Below are 17,131 nucleotides of genomic sequence, written 5' to 3' on the forward strand. Positions count from 1 at the left end.
CATGGCCACCCTAGATAAGGCTCAGGAGGTGGTTATTTTGAGCAGAGGAGTGGTGGGGGAGAGAGAACTCTTCACTCTTTCTCTACTAGCTGTTTTCCACACTCAAAGCTGTGCAATGGTACCCCTGTGGTATATTCCAGAAGTATGTGTGAGAGTGATTTTATTTGTTTATTCGGCACTGTTACAGGTGCCACAAAACATTCATCTGGCTTACATGAAGTCAGTTTTTTAGTGTGGCAGTAACTGCACTTTCTAAGTTCCTGAAATTTTGTCTCCCTGCACGCACTTTTGCTGCACCTGCTGAAATCCATTTTTATTTATTTATATTTATTTATTTTATTTACTTAGGTAAGTCTATCCAGCTATGTAGAAGTTGCGTGTGTTTCATTTCTTTGAATTACTGTTGATTCTAATCATCTTTTGAATGCCTGATTTTAACTGTTTCTTATCGATAATTTAAATGTTCTATTTAACATTTGAGGATGTCTTACAACTTTGAGGATGTCTTACAACACTAAAATGGTATATAAATTTAGCTAGGCAAATAAACAAGTGAAATTTAAGGTATTCATAAGCTGCTTTTCAGGCAACCCTAACATCAATTTTTAGTGTACTTTTTTTTAATAAATTTTTTTTATAAGAATGTTTAAAGCATCAATCAAAACTGTATAATAAAGCAGCAAGATGAGGTACAATGAAAAGAGCCGGGCTCTCTCTGCCCCTTGAGGAAAGGTGCTTCTGGAGTAGCCCTGTGGCAGGAACTGGGGAAGTCAGAGGCCACCAAAGAGCCCCTTGTTTTAATGTAGGTGCATCCTGCAACAAATTCTTGACACAATAATAGTGCATTCAAGGTGGATTATTTCTGTTTTAGTTTGCTTGCTTGCTTGCTTGCTTATTTATTTAATGTATCTATATCCCTTCTTTCTCCCGAACTGGGATTCATGGCGGCTTACAGCATTTAAAAATGACATTATAAACTGCAAAGTAATAAAAATAAACTAGATAAAAACAATAATTAAAATACACCAGAACACATTTAGAACCAGAAATTAAAATACAGTTTGCCCTGACAGCAACCCAGTGATCAGCACCGCCTGCACCTTTCATTTTCAAAAGCCTGTCTGAATAGGAAGGTCTTAGCCTGCTGGCAAAGGGATAACAAAGAGGGAGCCATCTAAACTCTCTTGGGAAGGAATTCCACAATATGGGAGCAGCCACAGAGAAGGCTCTCTCTTGTGTCACCACCAACAGTGATGCTGATGTTGGTGGGATTAAGAGAAGGTGCTTGCCCAAGGACCTTAGCACCCTGGAAGATTTGTATAAGGAGATGTGATTTTTCAGGTAGTTTGTTCTTCAAGGCTTCCCCAACGCTACCATATTATTGGTGTCTGGAGGGGCGATAGTGCAAAAAAGTGAGGCAACACCACCACCCAGAACTTTTCTGGTATGGTTAAGTCACAGGATATGCACTAAATGAAAATGAAGCAGTGTGACTACCCCAGAACTTTTACAGTCACCAATAGTGTGACCCAAATAGCATCATGACCACATATGATGAATGCACAGTAAAATGGACCTCTACGGGGGCCTTCCATATGAACAGCATAAGTGAGATAGGGGGCCAATCTCTAGGCTGTTCTTTCTATCTTCCCCCACAGGGCAATAGATTTTGAGCCATTGGGAACATCCCCTTGTCCCCCACTGCCAATCTGCTCAAAACTGCACTCCCCCATGGCTGCTTTTCATTGAAAATCAATTTGTGCTTTGTTAGACACATTGCTATGTAATGTTTAGTTTGCCTCTTAGCCAGCTTTTCATTGGTCTTCTTGTCAAAAGTTGAGTGCTGAGGGGAAATGAGAAGGCAGTTACACAAAAGAGGTTATTTTTGTTGTTGTTGTTTTGTAGTCATTTCTGCAAAATGTGAGAGAAGAGAGGGTTTTCTTAATGAACACTGTGGGCTATGTTTCTGACTCTTACACAAGTGCACTGCAACATGTCTGAACCTCTTCTACCCCACTTACATGACTGCTGAAAATTTCATTCATTCATTACATTTTTAGGAGCAATCCCTTTTACGAGGTATCCCTGGTGTCTATCCTACATTTTGTCCTCCCAACAGCCCTGTGGGTAGGTTAATCCAAGACACAACATCTGATATGAGATCACCCAGTGAGCTTCATGGTTTGCTCAGGTCTCCCAGGGGTAAGTCCAAAACTCCATCCACTACACTGAATTGACCCTGTTTCCCAGACATAATGTTCCTGGTTATTTTTCCAATTTCTCAACAATGATTATTCAAATGTGAATATGTGAAGCTTTGCATGTTCTCTGCTGGTGCTCTAGCTTCAGTGGCAGCTAGAAAGCCATAGTTTTACATGGGTAAAACATGGATGGCTCCTGACATCACATCTGGAGCCAAATTAGCTGCAGGAAAACAGGAAGGTGCCTTAAACCAAGACAGACCATTAGCTCAGTAGTGTCTACACTGACAGTTTCAGGCAATGATCATTCCTAGCTCTGCCTTGAGATGCTGAGAATTGAACCCATAGCCTTCTGCTTATAAGGCAGATGCTCTATCACTAAGCTACAGTCCACCCCCACCCCATCCCCCGGCAGGTGTGCATTAACATGGCTAAGTTTGCTGATGACACCCAGTTATTCAAGCTGGTAAATATAAAGTGGGATTGCAAAGAGCTCCAACAGGATCTGTCCAAATGGAGTGAATGAACCTTAAAATGGCAAATGGGATTTAACGTACAGTGCAAATAAAAAATACTTCCTGATGCCATGACAATAAAAGCATCTTTGAATTTAACATGCCCCCACTGTGTGTATTCACACACTGATAATTATCAGGACTGGAGCAGGCAGAGAAGTGGAGTAATCTTAAGTGTGGTATTGATGAAAATTGCTCATTTGAAGCTTCTGTTTGCATCAGGAAGTAATCCCACACTGACCTTTCATTATATGCTGTGCTTAATTGACCAGTGGACAAAAAATTAAATGCCAAGGCAATACTAATCTGGAACAGAGAAGGTGCAGCAAAGAAGGGAAACCAGGTGAGGGGAAGCAGGAAGAAAAGGGGCAGGAGAAAAATAATAGCATAGCTTTGTGCAATGGAACAGAGAAGGAGCAGATTGGGCATTAAGGCTTCACCTTCTCTGCAAAGGGTGCCTAAATCCAAAGTCAGGTGTGGTTGTTGGGTAAAAAGCAGTAGGGAAAATAAGACAATTAAATCATTTTAAACTGTTATTGCACCTTTCCTCCAAGTGGCTAAAGGTGGCACATATGGTTCTCTTCTTTTTACCCTGATAACAACCCTGTGAGGTAGGCTAGGTTGACAGATTCTGACTGGCCCAAGGCCATCTAGTTAGCTTCATGGCTGAGCAGCAATTAGAACCCAAGTCTCTCAGGTCCTAGTTTTAACCACTACACCACCAAAGAAGCAGAGATACGTAGTAGGGTTTCTCCCCAGCTTTTGAAGATATTTCCTGGTGCCTCATTTTCTGCTGGCTTTCAGGCCTTTGCATCCAACAACTGGCAAGATACAAGCTCACTAAGACGGAAAATGTGCATTTCCTTGGCTGCACAGGCTGGAAGGCGTGATTGGCAGAGCTTAAAGCTTCTAAATGAAATGGAAAAATGCAGCCCGGGGTTGGAAGGGATTCTGAAACTTCCCAACTGAAAGAAAATAGCAAATCCCATTTGGTGTGCTCCTTATAGGTCTTGAGGCAACATGCAGCATCTGGTGCATGGGAAGAAGCGGGGGAACATGCATGCATGTGCTCTCTTTCAATGTAAGTGCCCAGAAGTATGAAATGTTAAGGACTAAAGAGAGATTTGGCTGCCTAGTACTTGCAGAGGGAGAGTCAGATATTCAAGTGATGCTTGATGAGCAGTATGGGCCCTGTATCTTCTCAGGAAGGGCCTCTCCATCCCCCCCGTGCGGAAGGACAGTGACACAGTGGCAGAGCATCTCTTTTGCAAGGTCCCAGGTTCAATATCTGGCATTTCCAGGTAGAACTGGGAGAGAACCCTGGAGAGTCACTGCCAGTCTGTGTATGCAGTGCTAAGCTAGATGGATCAATGATCTGACTTGATATATGGCAGCGTCCTATACTCTCTGCTTCTGCAATTAAGCCAAGCATCCTAGGAAATTCGGCAGAGGGCTTCAGGTTGCACATCCCTGGAGTAAGTAGTCCTTTAGACCAGTGATGGAGAGTCTCAGTTCCTGGAATCAAATGTGGCCCTTAGGCCTCTCTGCCTGGCCCCTGGGATTCTCCACAGGCCACACCCCTCAGCAGTCCTGTTTTGTACCCCTTTTGAGTGTTTCTGCCTGGCTGGAATGTGTCTTTGAGCTCTGGTAATGGTCTTGCTTGCTTGGATTGAGGATAGAGAGCAGTCTGTGAAAATGGGTTAAAACTACCTTATTGAACAAAGAGAAAAAGTATGTTATTTGCTCTGTCCACTTCTGCCCCTGCCCCACTTACTACTGGCATGCAGCCCCCTAGGGGGCTGCCCAGAAAAAAGTTTCCCCACCCCTGCTATAGATGCTACAGTGTTTTGTGGTCTGGAGGGCAAACCCTGTCACTGGAAAGCTGATTCCACTGTTGAACTCTGATGCTCAAATCAATCCTACCTTGCTAGCCTTCCCTTCTCTTTGTCTGCCACAAGTGACACGGGAAAGCAAAGGGCTAGCACTGTTGCCAGAATGAAAACAGCTTCAGAAGCACAGCTAAAAGCCAGAAGCAGTTAAGAGGGGGAACTGTTTCCCTTTTGGCTAGGCTGCCCTCTCAGCAAGACTAACGAGAGGAAAAGGCTGCTTGGATCCCTTTCATCTGCTTCGCTTTTGATCAAGTTGCTGGGTAAGCAGAAACACAAAGTGCGGCAGCCGCTTTCAGTGGCAGTTCATGGCCCAGGACTCAGAGCCACTGGAAGATGATGCCTCAGCAGGAGGAAGATGAATCTCACAGGTGGCTTGGAAAGCAGCTGAGTAGGATGCAGTATGATCATACACACACACACACACACACACACACACACACACACACACACCAGGAGCCGCAGATGGAAGGAACCAGCATGTTTTAGTGGCAAGAATGTTGAAATCTGGGTGGCAGTAGCCAGGGTTGAAATCTTGATCAGCTGCCAGGCCAGAGGTGAGCCAATGTTCCTTAGCCTGGTGCAACATAATGTTAAGGGTTTGTGGGCACCCTGACCTCTTCTAGGCTCCTGGGCGCTGGGGCTTAATCAGTGCTTTGAGAATTAAGGTGAGATGACAGGTGTTGGCTTTAGCAATGTAGAAATGCAGACTAAGCTGGCCTTTCCTGCTGGAGCAACACCTGGGCATAAACCATTAAGAAATGCAAAGATGTTGATGCCCAGTCTTCAGCACATCAAGGGAGGACCCTAGAATTTGTGAGTTGCCAGGGTTACAGTGGGCAGAGAAGGGTTTAGGATTCCAGCTTGCATGACATAGGCTGAAGGAAAAAGAAGAGTGGCTGCATGGAGCCTGGGCTGTGTTTCGCAAGGGCTTTTGGGAAGAGGATGAATGCAGCGAGAACACAATGTGTGCTGGGTGGGAGAGGCTGCACCACTGTGCCTTGACTTTCTAACAAACCACAGTCTTGGGTAAGCACCTGGACTCTCAGCAGAGATTGAGGATGGGGTGCAACAGCAATATCTTATGTTAAAACAGCCTTCCACCAACTTGCTCTCCTCCAGGTGTTTGGGGCTATATTAAAGTGTTGTCTGGGGCTGACGGGAGTTGTAGTCAAAAACATTTGGAGGGCAGTGGAAGTGGGGATTGGTCCATTGGTACAAATGGAGCACCATCCCACCAATCTCAGTCCGCCCTTGGCTGGTCCTCACATGTTTCTTACTTGCAACTAGACCAAGAGGTGGCATTGCCTCTTAGCTTCCTTCACCGTAGTCCCAATGTTGACTTAGCAGTGTGTAGGAGGATGGGGATGAAACTTGAATATTTAGTTGCCTTGCCTTGGTTCTGGGTACACCAGCTGCCGCCCTGCCTCTGGGTACCAGCCACTACTGACACCTAGTTAGAGGAGGCTGTTTTAAAGAAACCGCTGTACCTCTATGAACAACTACCCTGTCCAGTATGTCCAGAACTGCAGACTGAAGCATCTTCTAGGCTAAGGCACTAAAGTATTCTCAGCCTCTGGATCTGTGCCCTCCACCCAGGTTGGCTATTGAACCTTTCTGGACAGGAAGGGCTATAATAAGACTTCCCGTCTGGGATAGGACTTTGCTTGAGAAACAATGGTCTTCCTAGATGTGATGGTGTTTTGATGTGCTCTTTGACTCTGGCTTGGCTCTGACTTCTGAATTGGTCCCTCAACTCTTGACACCCCAGCACAACTCTTGGCTCCTGGTTTCCAGCTCCTGGATTCCTAAGTCTATGACTTAATCCTTATACCTTACAGATCCTTTATCTGGGATTCTGAAGTCTTCCTCTCTCCTTGCTTCTACTCATCTCTTTTTCTGAGTGATGCCCATCCAATATGCAAAAAACCCATAAGAATTACAAAAATTACTAAATAATAAAACCCATTCAATTCCAAATTTTAAAACCCATTGGCCAGTAAAACATACGATAACCAATTCTACCTGCAATCCAGCCAGGAAAAAAAAAAGAAAGTGTTCAATGGAAGCCAACTCCAAATGTCTGGAGTCTAGCAACTCACTGCAAATCTACAGGGAAGGAATTCCAACACTGTGGGGCCATGACATCAAATGTCCTGTTTCTCATGGCCACCAATTCCACATATCTAGGAGATGAGCACAGGATGGTACAGGTGCAGACAGCTTAACAAATAATTGAGGTCCAAAATGTTTAGGGCTGACCATTGGCCTTAGCTAGCCGGGACTGAAGGGAGTTGTAGTCTACAACATTTGGAAGGCACAATTTTGCTTACCCCTGGGCACACCTTTCAGGTGCAGCAGCTGTCATGGAGGATATTCTTATCCTCCATGAATTTATCTCATAGTCTTTTACAGCCACTCAAATTGGTGGTCATCACTGCCTTCTATGCGAGAAAGTTCTATAGTTTTATCTATGCGAAAGCGTGAAGTACTTTCCTTTTATCTGTCCCGAATCTTCCAACATTCAGGTTCATTGGATATCCACAAATTCTAGTATTGTGTGAGAGGGGAAAGCTTTTATCTCTCCCCTTTCCCCATGCAATGCATAATTTTACGCAACACTATGATGTTGCCTGTTGATTGCCTTTTATCTAAAGTAAAAAGCCCAAAATGCTTCAAATGTTCAAAAAAATAATAATTAAACAAACAGAAAGCACAAAGGGCAGGTGTAAAGATACATGTCGGGGAATGCAGCTGAGCAGCTGAATTTAAGTGTGGGCAGTGCACAGGAGTTAAAACAGCACAGAAGGTTTATTAAACTGAAATAAGCAGGGAAACGTTGCCAAAGACCAGTAGGCTGGCTCAGTATAAGGCATTTCCTTATGTTTCTATAAACCACACCACTTCAGTGGCACATAACTGCCCTCCTGTCAGTAGCCTCTTGGGGCCAATAAATTCGTTTGTGAGATTTGAAACTGCGTGTCCTTCCCTCCTGCTTTGGGCTGGCACTTAACGATTATTTCATTTACTGTATTTAGCTTTACAGCCTGCCGAAGGATCTCGGGACACACATTTTGACCACTTTATGGTGAGAAGTTGGAGAGAGTTGGTGATGGGGAAATGAGACTTATACCTCTTCCACGACGAGCTTTGTCTGAAAACGAAATTGCTGCAAATATTAAATCCTTTCCCGGAGGACAGAGTGGCAGAAACTGGGAGATTTTTACTAGGAGGGGACTGGCCTTGCTTTACAAGCACAAGGCATTCCTCAAGGGAGTGGTGGGCAGAGACAGTAAAAACTGCAGTGGTAGCAGAGATAGCACTGACATCCAAGAGTCTTGTGGAACTCCCATTTATTTTGCACCCACTGCACTCCCAGCACTGATTTGGGAAGCAGTGTTCACCCAACATGAGTCGCAATCCATATCCACCCTGCAATTACCTGGGTGTTTCTTAGGAAATATACAGATGCATTTGGATGCGTGTTCTCCCAAGCCAGCTTCAATCCAAATTCAGAAAAGTAATTCCCTAACTGCATTTTAAGGCAGGAACGTGTACATAGCCAAACACGTAACACATTTATTGAGGCATAAGGTTTTGTGAACTACAGCCCATTTCATCAGATGAATGAAGTGCTATCCTGAGTTGCAGATATAGTACATACTATAAGTGGGGAATTGTAAACAGCCAAGTCAGAAGTAAATGCAGAAAGAGTAAAGACAGCAATAATTACATTATTTACGTGTTTACCCAGAAAGAAGCCCAACTGTGTTTAATGAGGCTTACTCCCAGTTAAATGAGCTGAAAACTGCAATTTATGTTGATTAATCCATTAGATTAACAGCTTTTTGACCAACTAAAAAGGCATCCTGATTATATATATATATATATATATATATATATATATATATAATACAACTTATAAAGCTGCATGTAGAACAAGTATCATTTTAAGGAGCGTTCTGTCCTGTGCTAAAGAGAACATGCCAATGCCTCTGCTAATAGGATCTTGGCTGAAACAAATATGTGCATTGTTTAAAAAGTATGCTATCTTCAGAGCTATTAGTTTTGCCCTGCTGCATGTAAATCATCAAAATACCTACAACCAAACTGATTTAAGATTTCTTTAATTGTCATTTGCCCGATAATAAATGTTGGAAGTGTAAAGAGATTGAAGGTACATTCTTTCACCTTTGGTGAACATGCCCAAAGATTAAGACCTTCTAGGAGATGATTTATAACGAAATGAAAAAGGTATTTAAATATACCTTTCAGAAGAAACCAGAGGCCTTTCTCCTGGGCATGGTCGGCCAATTGGTGTCAAAGAAGGACAGAAATTTATTTATGTATGCTACAACAGCAGCAAGAATACTTATTGCAAAGTATTGGAAGACACAAGATTTACCCACCCGGAAAGAATGGCAGATGAAGGTGATGGACTATATGGAATTGGCGGAAATGACTGGCAGAATCCGAGACCAAGGAGAAGAGTTGGTGGAAGAAGATTGGAAGAAATTTAAAGTTTATCTACAGAAACATTGTAAAATTAAGGAATGCTAGAAGGATGTTGGAATGAAGTAATGTGGTTTTAGCAGAAATGATATAAAGGATTAAGTAAAAATGGATTGTTAATTGGTGAAAGAACAGAACGTTAAATTATAGTATATTAAGATAAATCATTAGGATAGAAATAAAGATGGAAAGGATTTGCTGAAATATCTAATTGAATTAGAATACAAAAAAGGGAGGTGTGAGGAGATCAAGGAAATAAGCAAAGGAAAGAAAGTTATGTAAAGGATTGATTTTCTTTTTCTTTTTTAATTATCTGCATTCCCCCCCCCCCCGGTTTTTTCCCCCCTATGTTTTTTTCTGTTTAAATATGTTCCTTATTTTTTCTTTTTGTAACCTTTAAAATCTCAATAAAAATCTATTGGAAAAAAAATAAGATTTCTTTAATTGTGTGTCAATCCCTAGGTGTTATTTTAAGAGTGCTATCATTGCACACTGAGCTTTACAGGGCAAGGGAAAACAATGTTTTTTGCTACTGGACTCCAAATCCCATCAACCCCTGCCAGCATGGCCAATGACATGGGATAATGGGAGTTGTAGTCCAACAACATCCAGAGGGATGCTTACTACCCTAGTTATTGGGTAGGTTAGAAGTGGAACAGCAGGACCTTAAAATTTAAATGTTGACAATAAACAACAACAACAAAGGAGAAGGAGGAATGGGATCAAACTAGGTTAGAATGTATTGTGGTTTTTGTTCCTGTTGGGAAGAAGGATTAAATGGTCACGTCAAAGACTTTTCAGGAAAGTTGTGTTCTGAGGAAGGATTTGGGCAGAGAGAAACGTGGAATCACGTCAATCAGCCCACTATCCGCCAACTGTTCTTTAAAATTTACAAAGTGAAAATGAAGACTCTGGATCTCTTGACAGTTAAGGTATCATTGGTCTCTGTTAAAGTGATCATGTGTACACACGCCCTTGGCATAGAACCTGTGGGGCCGTCCAGACTCAACTCCCATCAGATCCCAGCAGCATGGCCCAATGGTCAGAGATGATGGGAGCTGGAGTCCAGTAACATCTGGAGGGCAACAGATTCCTCATCCTTCTAAGGAGGATGAGACAAAGAGCATTTTTTACCACAGCCCCAGCAACCAACAGGCATTGGGTAGCCTACTGGAAACTGAACAATGGCTGACCACTGGACCACAGGCTACTTACTTACTTACTTTATTTATTTGCAGGTTTATAAACTGCTTCACAACCAAAGGTCACTGAACAAGCAAGATCACAGCGCAGCTTCATTTGATATACCTCCGGTTACAGATGCTTCGGGTTGTGTGATTTTGGGTTGCGCACCGCACCAAACCCGGAAGTACCGGAACGGGTTACTTCTGGGTTTCAGCGCCTGTGCAGAAGCGCTAAATCGTGACCCGTGCATGTGCAGACGCAGCGCTGTGGGTTGTGGACGCTGTGGGGTGCGAATGTGCTTCCTGCACGGATCACATTGGCAACCTGAGCGTCCACTGTATATATTTTCTCTATCCACTTTCTTGATGCTATGTATGCTTTTACGAACATCTATTATGTCACCTCTTACTTGCCTTTTTCCTCTAGCACCTCTCCTTCCCGCCTATCCCACACCCAAGTATCTGCCACTTGAGGCAGCCGCCTCACCCTGCTTAATGGTTGGGCTGGCCTTGTTAGGAAGATAACAGGTGGGTGTGCATGCAGAGGTGGGAAAGGTGGCTTCTCCAGAGGAAACTAATTCAAGTAAACTAAATAACCAGTTATCGAACTGGATTCCACTGCAATAGATCAGTATCTCTACTTCCATTATTAAAAAGAAGAAGAAGAAGCAGCTTGTTCAAGGAACCGCTTCTTAATTTAGTAACTGAAAATCAATAGCCCATTAAGAAGAAACTAATTGCTATGGCTTCTCCCAGTGTACTGCCTTGGTAAACAAAGCAGCGAACTAATTCACTATTAATTGTTCTGCCTTTGGAAATAGTACAGCATTAAAGTGCTCTCTTGCCTTCAGATGTACTGGATGAGGGTTCATTGTTGATGAAGTCATGACTCTTGCCGCTTAATAGCTACAGGGAAGTATTAATCTGTGGGCATCTGGTTTTTACAGGGTGTAATGAGAGGGCTGGGAGCAGCTAGAAAAGGCATGTGGTAGGGGAGACAAGACACCCTTAGAAAACCAAACAAAAGGTGCCTGATTGGCATCTTCTGAGACATAAAGGCTTTCAGAGGCTGCCTCCCAGAGCCCTCACACCTCCTTCCCAAGGCCAATGATACCCACTCTCCATTTATGTATTTGTTCCCCCACCTCACCCCCGTAAACCTGAGATCATGTAAGTGAAAACGGTGCAAGTTCCAAGTTTACTATGATAATAAAATTTTTAAGATGTTCTTTTCATGTCCTTATTTTATTTTAAATTGCATTGTTTTGCTGCTCTACTGTCTGCTGCCTTGGGCTCCTTTGGGAGGAAGGGTGGGATAGAAATTTAATAAAGAGTAAGAATTTCCTCTTTCCTCCCTTCCTGCTTCGCATGCTGCTGCTTCCCTCTTGCCTTGCTTTCTAACCAAACTTCCACTCCCATCTGAGCCTACACACTGTGTAAAAGGGAAGGTTCTGCTTCTTGCGTCTGTTGGTAGCACAACTTTGTGCTTTGCATGCCAAGGTCCCTAGTGTACTCTGCAGGGTTGTTGTGAGAAACGTACAGTATTTTTCGCCCTATAGGACGCACCGGCCCATAGGACGCACCTAGTTTTTTTGGGGGGAAATAAAGGAAAAAAAATTTATTCCGCCCCCCAGCCGTGGCTTCAGCGCGCCCCGCGCTCCGGGCAGCAGGCTGCTATCCGCAGCCTAGGGAGCCCTGCGGGAACTCCCACGGGCTCCCCAGGCTTGCTGATAGCTTCCTGAAGCCTGGAGAGCGAGAGGGGTTGGTGAGCACCGACCCCTCTCGCTCTCCAAGCTTCAGCGAAAGCCTGCATTCGCCCCATAGGACGCACACACATTTCCCCTTCATTTTTGGAGGGGAAAAAGTGCATCCTATAGGGCGAAAAATACGGTAACTTCTACCCTGAGCTCCGTGGAGCAAAGGAGGAGATATAAACGTAATATATTTACATAGGGACCACCAGCAATGGTAGGAGCGGAGCAGCAGCTCTACAACTATAGAGCAGGCAAACTTTCGCCTTCTCTTCCTGTTCTACATTTGCTGCTGCTCTCCCTGCAGGGAGAGGACAGCCCATGGATCATCCCTGGATGAGGACCCCCCCCCCCCATGCTGATTCACAGCAGCTGGACTTGCAGCATGTGGGTTGTTTTGTTTTATTTTATATATTTACTTACTCTTCCATAATGGAACCTGAAGTGAGGCACAGATCCATCCAGGCATTGAACAGACCTGCTAAGCTTCAGCAAAGGTGCTGGCCTTACACCCTGGGTTACGTGGAATATGTTCAACAGTTGTCCATGATGGTGGAACCAGCTTGGAAGGGTGCCGCTGCATACTCTTGCATCACACTGCAGAAAGTCTGGTGAGTGGTCTACAGTGTAGTTTTATCCCCTCCCCCCAAGCAACTGCTCTTCCACCTGATCCCCAACACACGTACAAGACACACCAACATACCCTCACCATCGCGAATTTGCAACCAACACATACCTCCACCTGCTGGCAGATCTGTATCAGTTTGGCCATCTGATTTTCTAGTTCACTATTGCGTTTAACGAGGTTGGTGAGGTTCATCTCCAGTGTTTGCTGCAGGCACAGAAAGGAGAGGGGAGACAAAAGGTGGGGGGGACAGAACAAAGAATAAACATCAATAAGCCACAAGCAACAAGATCAATGAAACAATGGGCCCTGGAGACTCAAATACAGGGCATCGAAATATGGGCAGTTATATACAACAAAAGTATGCATGTCTTCTTAAAGCTCCACTTTCTCCTGCTATTGACTGAGCTGCTGTAATGGAATATTCTTTGGATGTGCTAACTTCTGAGGGTAAAGGTTTTAGAGCATTAAACAATTTCAGTTCTGGAAGGAAGTGAGGGGTCAGTTGGCAAAGGAGGGAAACAAAAACCTACACAATGTCATATGAACTGTGGGCTGAGTGCTAGGAAGCCATGTATAAATGGTCCAGGAAGAGGACAGGGATGTCAGAAGCGAGGAAAGGAAACAGAGTAGACAAAGCTTTGAGAAGAATTTAAGAACTCCTTACAAAAAAGAAGTAGTCAAGATGACTGAACTACGTAGCCCCCCACTGTCTATTCTGATGGTTAGTCTCAGCAGAAGTTCTTTTCAACCCTGATTAGTCCCCTTCTGACCTACAGACTTCAGATTCTCCCTGGATCAAAAGATGTGATGAAATTACATGGTGTAAAAATACAACGTAATAATAAATGGATCTGAGATATGCTTAATTGGTAAGATTGAGGGAAAGAGGGAAGGACAGGCAAAGGAGAAAGGTGGTCTGAACTTTTTTTTTTTTTTTAAAAAAAAGACTTCACAAAAGAACTAAGAGCAGAAATAGGGAACATTTGGCCCTCCAAAAGTTGCTTTCCTACAATTCCAAGCATAGACAATGACCAGTTGTAATTCAGCAACATCAGGAGGGCCATAGGTCCTCCACATGGGGCCAAGAAACAGGAAGGAGTACCCCACAACCTGACAAGGCCCAACACTGATACCTGCCTTGGGTCCCCATTTCAGCCTTCCTCCCCCACAACACACACCAGGCAGCTGAGTTTAGGAGTGGCCATTTTCATTTCCCACAATGCCCCAGACAAGGCTTCTCCTCAAGAGAGTCTGGGAGTTGCCAGTTAAGTTTTCTCACAATCCCCTTGATGCTATGTCATGTCTGCTCCATTAGGGTCCTTCCGCTGCCTGCCACTTCTGAGCCACAATGTACACAGAGTTAAAGGAGATTAACAGAGGGCAGTTTAACTGAGAGCTCCCTCAAAATTTAGAGTCAGCCCTGCTTTGATGCCTGTGAGTCAGGAAGCCACAGGAATCAGAGGGACCCAAGGGAGATAAAAGGGGAATCTAGTTTTTGATCTCAGTCCAAGGCTGCAAACACACCATTCTGTGAAAGTGCAGTTATAGCATACCCCCCCCCCAAATCCTGGGAACTGTAAAGGTAAAGGTACCCCTGACCATTAGGTCCAGTCACGGACGACTCTGGGGTTGCGTGCTCATCTCGCTCTATAGGCCAAGGGAGCCGGCATCCCGCTTCCGGGTCATGTGGCCAGCATGACTAAGCCGCTTCTGGCGAACCAGAGCAGTGCACGGAAACACCGTTTACCTTCCTGCTGGAGCGGTACCTATTTATCTACTTGCACTTCGTGCTTTCAAACTGCTAGGTTGGTAGGAGCAGGAACCGAGGAACGGGAACTCACCCCGTCATGGGGATTCAAACTGCCGACCTTCCAATTGGCAAGCCCTAGTCTCTGTGGTTTAGACCACAGCACTACCCGCGTCCTCTGGGAACTGTAGTTTAGCCCTAATAGAGCTGCAATTTCCAGGATCTTTAACAAACTACAGTTCCCAGGATTCTTGGGAGGGGGGTGCATAGTAAGTACAAAGCCCAGGCTAAGCCTTCTTTAGGTGCGGAAATTCCACATGTAAATGGGTGGGGGCATGTAGGCCTCAGCCTCTCACCATCACTCTGGAGCGGGAGGGGATCAGGAATTTGATTTACTTGTGCTAAGTAAAAACAGTGACATGGGGTAGGGGTGGGGAATCATCACCGCCCTCCCCAGTTCTTTAACTCTTTCCACAGAAAATGTTCCATTTACATGTAAAAGAAAGGAAACATATCAAACTTGAGGATGGGGGAAAGAAACAGATTTCAGGGTTTTTAGGCACCTCCCTTCTCCTGTGTTACCATCAAAAATGTTGGAAGTCGGTTAAGACACAAGAACCTTTGAGTTTGTTAGCAAACCTGGCTGTGATTCCTATGTTTAAATAAGGGGTTATGTGTGGTTCTAGTGCTGTAAAATATAATTGCCTCCCATTTGTCGCTGCAGAAATTGCTTAGCATTCATGCTTTGTTGCACCAGTAAATATTCAGATTATGCATTTTATTCCTGTTTGCCCCCCAGCTACCAGAATGTGGTCTTTGCATTCCTGTTATCTCCAGTCAGGGATGTATACACAGTGTGCTAAAAAGAAAATAAATTCTGTGCCAAGGCAACACAGCCTTTGGTTTCCGCCTTGTTAAATTGTTTTCTTTTCTTCCACAAAGCCATAACCCATCAACCTTCGCAAATCAACATCACAAATCTGATAAAGCAGAGTATTACCTAGGAAACTTCACACTACAATGAACCAGCTAGCTTCCTCCTTTTTTATTTTTGAGATTATTAATTGTAACGCAAACACATCAATCAGAAGAAAACCTGCAAGGTTTTTCTATCCATCTTTTACAGCTCTGATCTTCTTCCATAAAGAAGCTCCTCCCTGTTAAGATACTTTGAACCTTGGATACCTTTAGGCACACTCATCTATCTCCATAAACACAACAAGAGTTAATTTAATGTGTGGAAAAGAAGAAGAAAGACGGAAGGGCAGAAGAAAAGTAGAGAAGAACAGAAAGAAAGAAAGAAAGAAAGAAAGAAAGAAAGAAAGAAAGAAAGAAAGGAAGGAAGAAAGGAAGGTATTACCTGATGGTCCTCAATATACTACAACTTTTATTCATTCACATATTGAGTTAACATTGATAAAATATTAAAAAGCCAGCTTCAATTGCCATGACTGCAAGAAATCCAGCATCTGTCAGGGACTGGGCAGAGGAGAAATGGTGGAGACAGCCTCCGCAGCCTGAACCTTCCAGAGAAGAGGAAGACAGTATAGATTTACAACAGTGGTTTGCAGGAGGTCATAGCTCAGAGGTAGATGAGGGGCAAAGATGGGAGAGGAGGAGGGAGAGGCAGAGCTGGAGCAGCTGGCTGACATGTTACCACTAGAAAGCATTCCAGACGCCCCTTCTCCCAGAACCCGGGGAGCAATAAAAGTAGGAGAGCAAAGGGCTTGGAGACAAATGTCCCTATGTGGCCACCATAAGGTGAGTGGTGCTGTTGACGATTGAGGAGAGAAGGGGTGGTGGTGATTACTCGGAGCATCATCATTACTCCAAAAGGCTGCATTTCTAAGCCTCTCTGTGTGAATATTGAATAAAATACCTTGGTAAGAACTTTCCTTGTCTACCTATTTCTGGCAGCCTATCATGGAGGGATCCAATTCCCTGATGCCTGACAGCATCACATGGATCTGCCGTCTTGTTCATATTCATTACAAAGGGGATAGCCATCTTGGAGCCCTCCAGGTAGATAGTGCTAAACTGCAACACCAACCCATCAGCCCCAGACAGCCAGGTCAGTTGTTGGGGTGATGACACATACATCCCAAATTAATTTTGCTTTTAGCTCAACAGATGTTACTACTGAAAGCATTGTCAATCTAACAAAGCATTTGGGTCTGGGTAGAAACAAAATGCCGACAAACTATAAAACAAAGCAAGGTGTGAAGATGAGACATGCAGAACCACCCAAGAACCTAAATAATCTATCACAGATTATTTTGAAAGGGTAGAAAAGAAAGAGCAGAATGACTGACTGGCTAAAGCAGGGTGATTTCGGCTCTGACTGGTGAGGAAGACCAAAGCAGCCTACATAAAAGCTCCAAAATGGAATCATCAAGGGGTGGGGTGTCTAGAGAATCAGCGTGTTACATATTCTCCCTGTCCTTCATCTTCTGTTCCATCCAGCACTTCCTTTATATCAACCTAACAGCATCAACAGATGGGGATGAAGGCACACACACACACACACACACAGAAACAGGGAAGGTTGGATAAGGATAGCCAGACCGAAAGTTCCCCTGAAAAGGTTTGTGCATTTGATTGCTGCTCTAATACCACATTCCACAAAGCTCCTTCGTTAAAAAGAAAAAGAAAAAGCTTTTATCCCTTCAGGTGGTGCTGGGTGTCATAAGTAGGAAGAGTGCTATTG

The 17,131-nt window shown here is 44.0% G+C and overlaps 1 protein-coding gene across 1 annotated transcript in view; it reads right to left on the reverse strand.

Moving 5' to 3' along the window:
- The window catches only part of MID2 (midline 2), a 200,211-nt gene that overhangs the window by 41,029 nt on the left and 142,051 nt on the right, over positions 1-17,131 (reverse strand). Inside the window, exon 3 of the mRNA XM_079962328.1 lies at positions 12,786-12,881. Coding sequence (XP_079818454.1) covers positions 12,786-12,881 — 96 coding nt within the window. The remainder of the gene's footprint in view (positions 1-12,785; positions 12,882-17,131) is intronic.

Source organism: Podarcis cretensis (assembly GCF_951804945.1).
Source record: "Podarcis cretensis genome assembly, chromosome: Z".
NCBI lineage: Eukaryota > Metazoa > Chordata > Lepidosauria > Squamata > Lacertidae > Podarcis > Podarcis cretensis.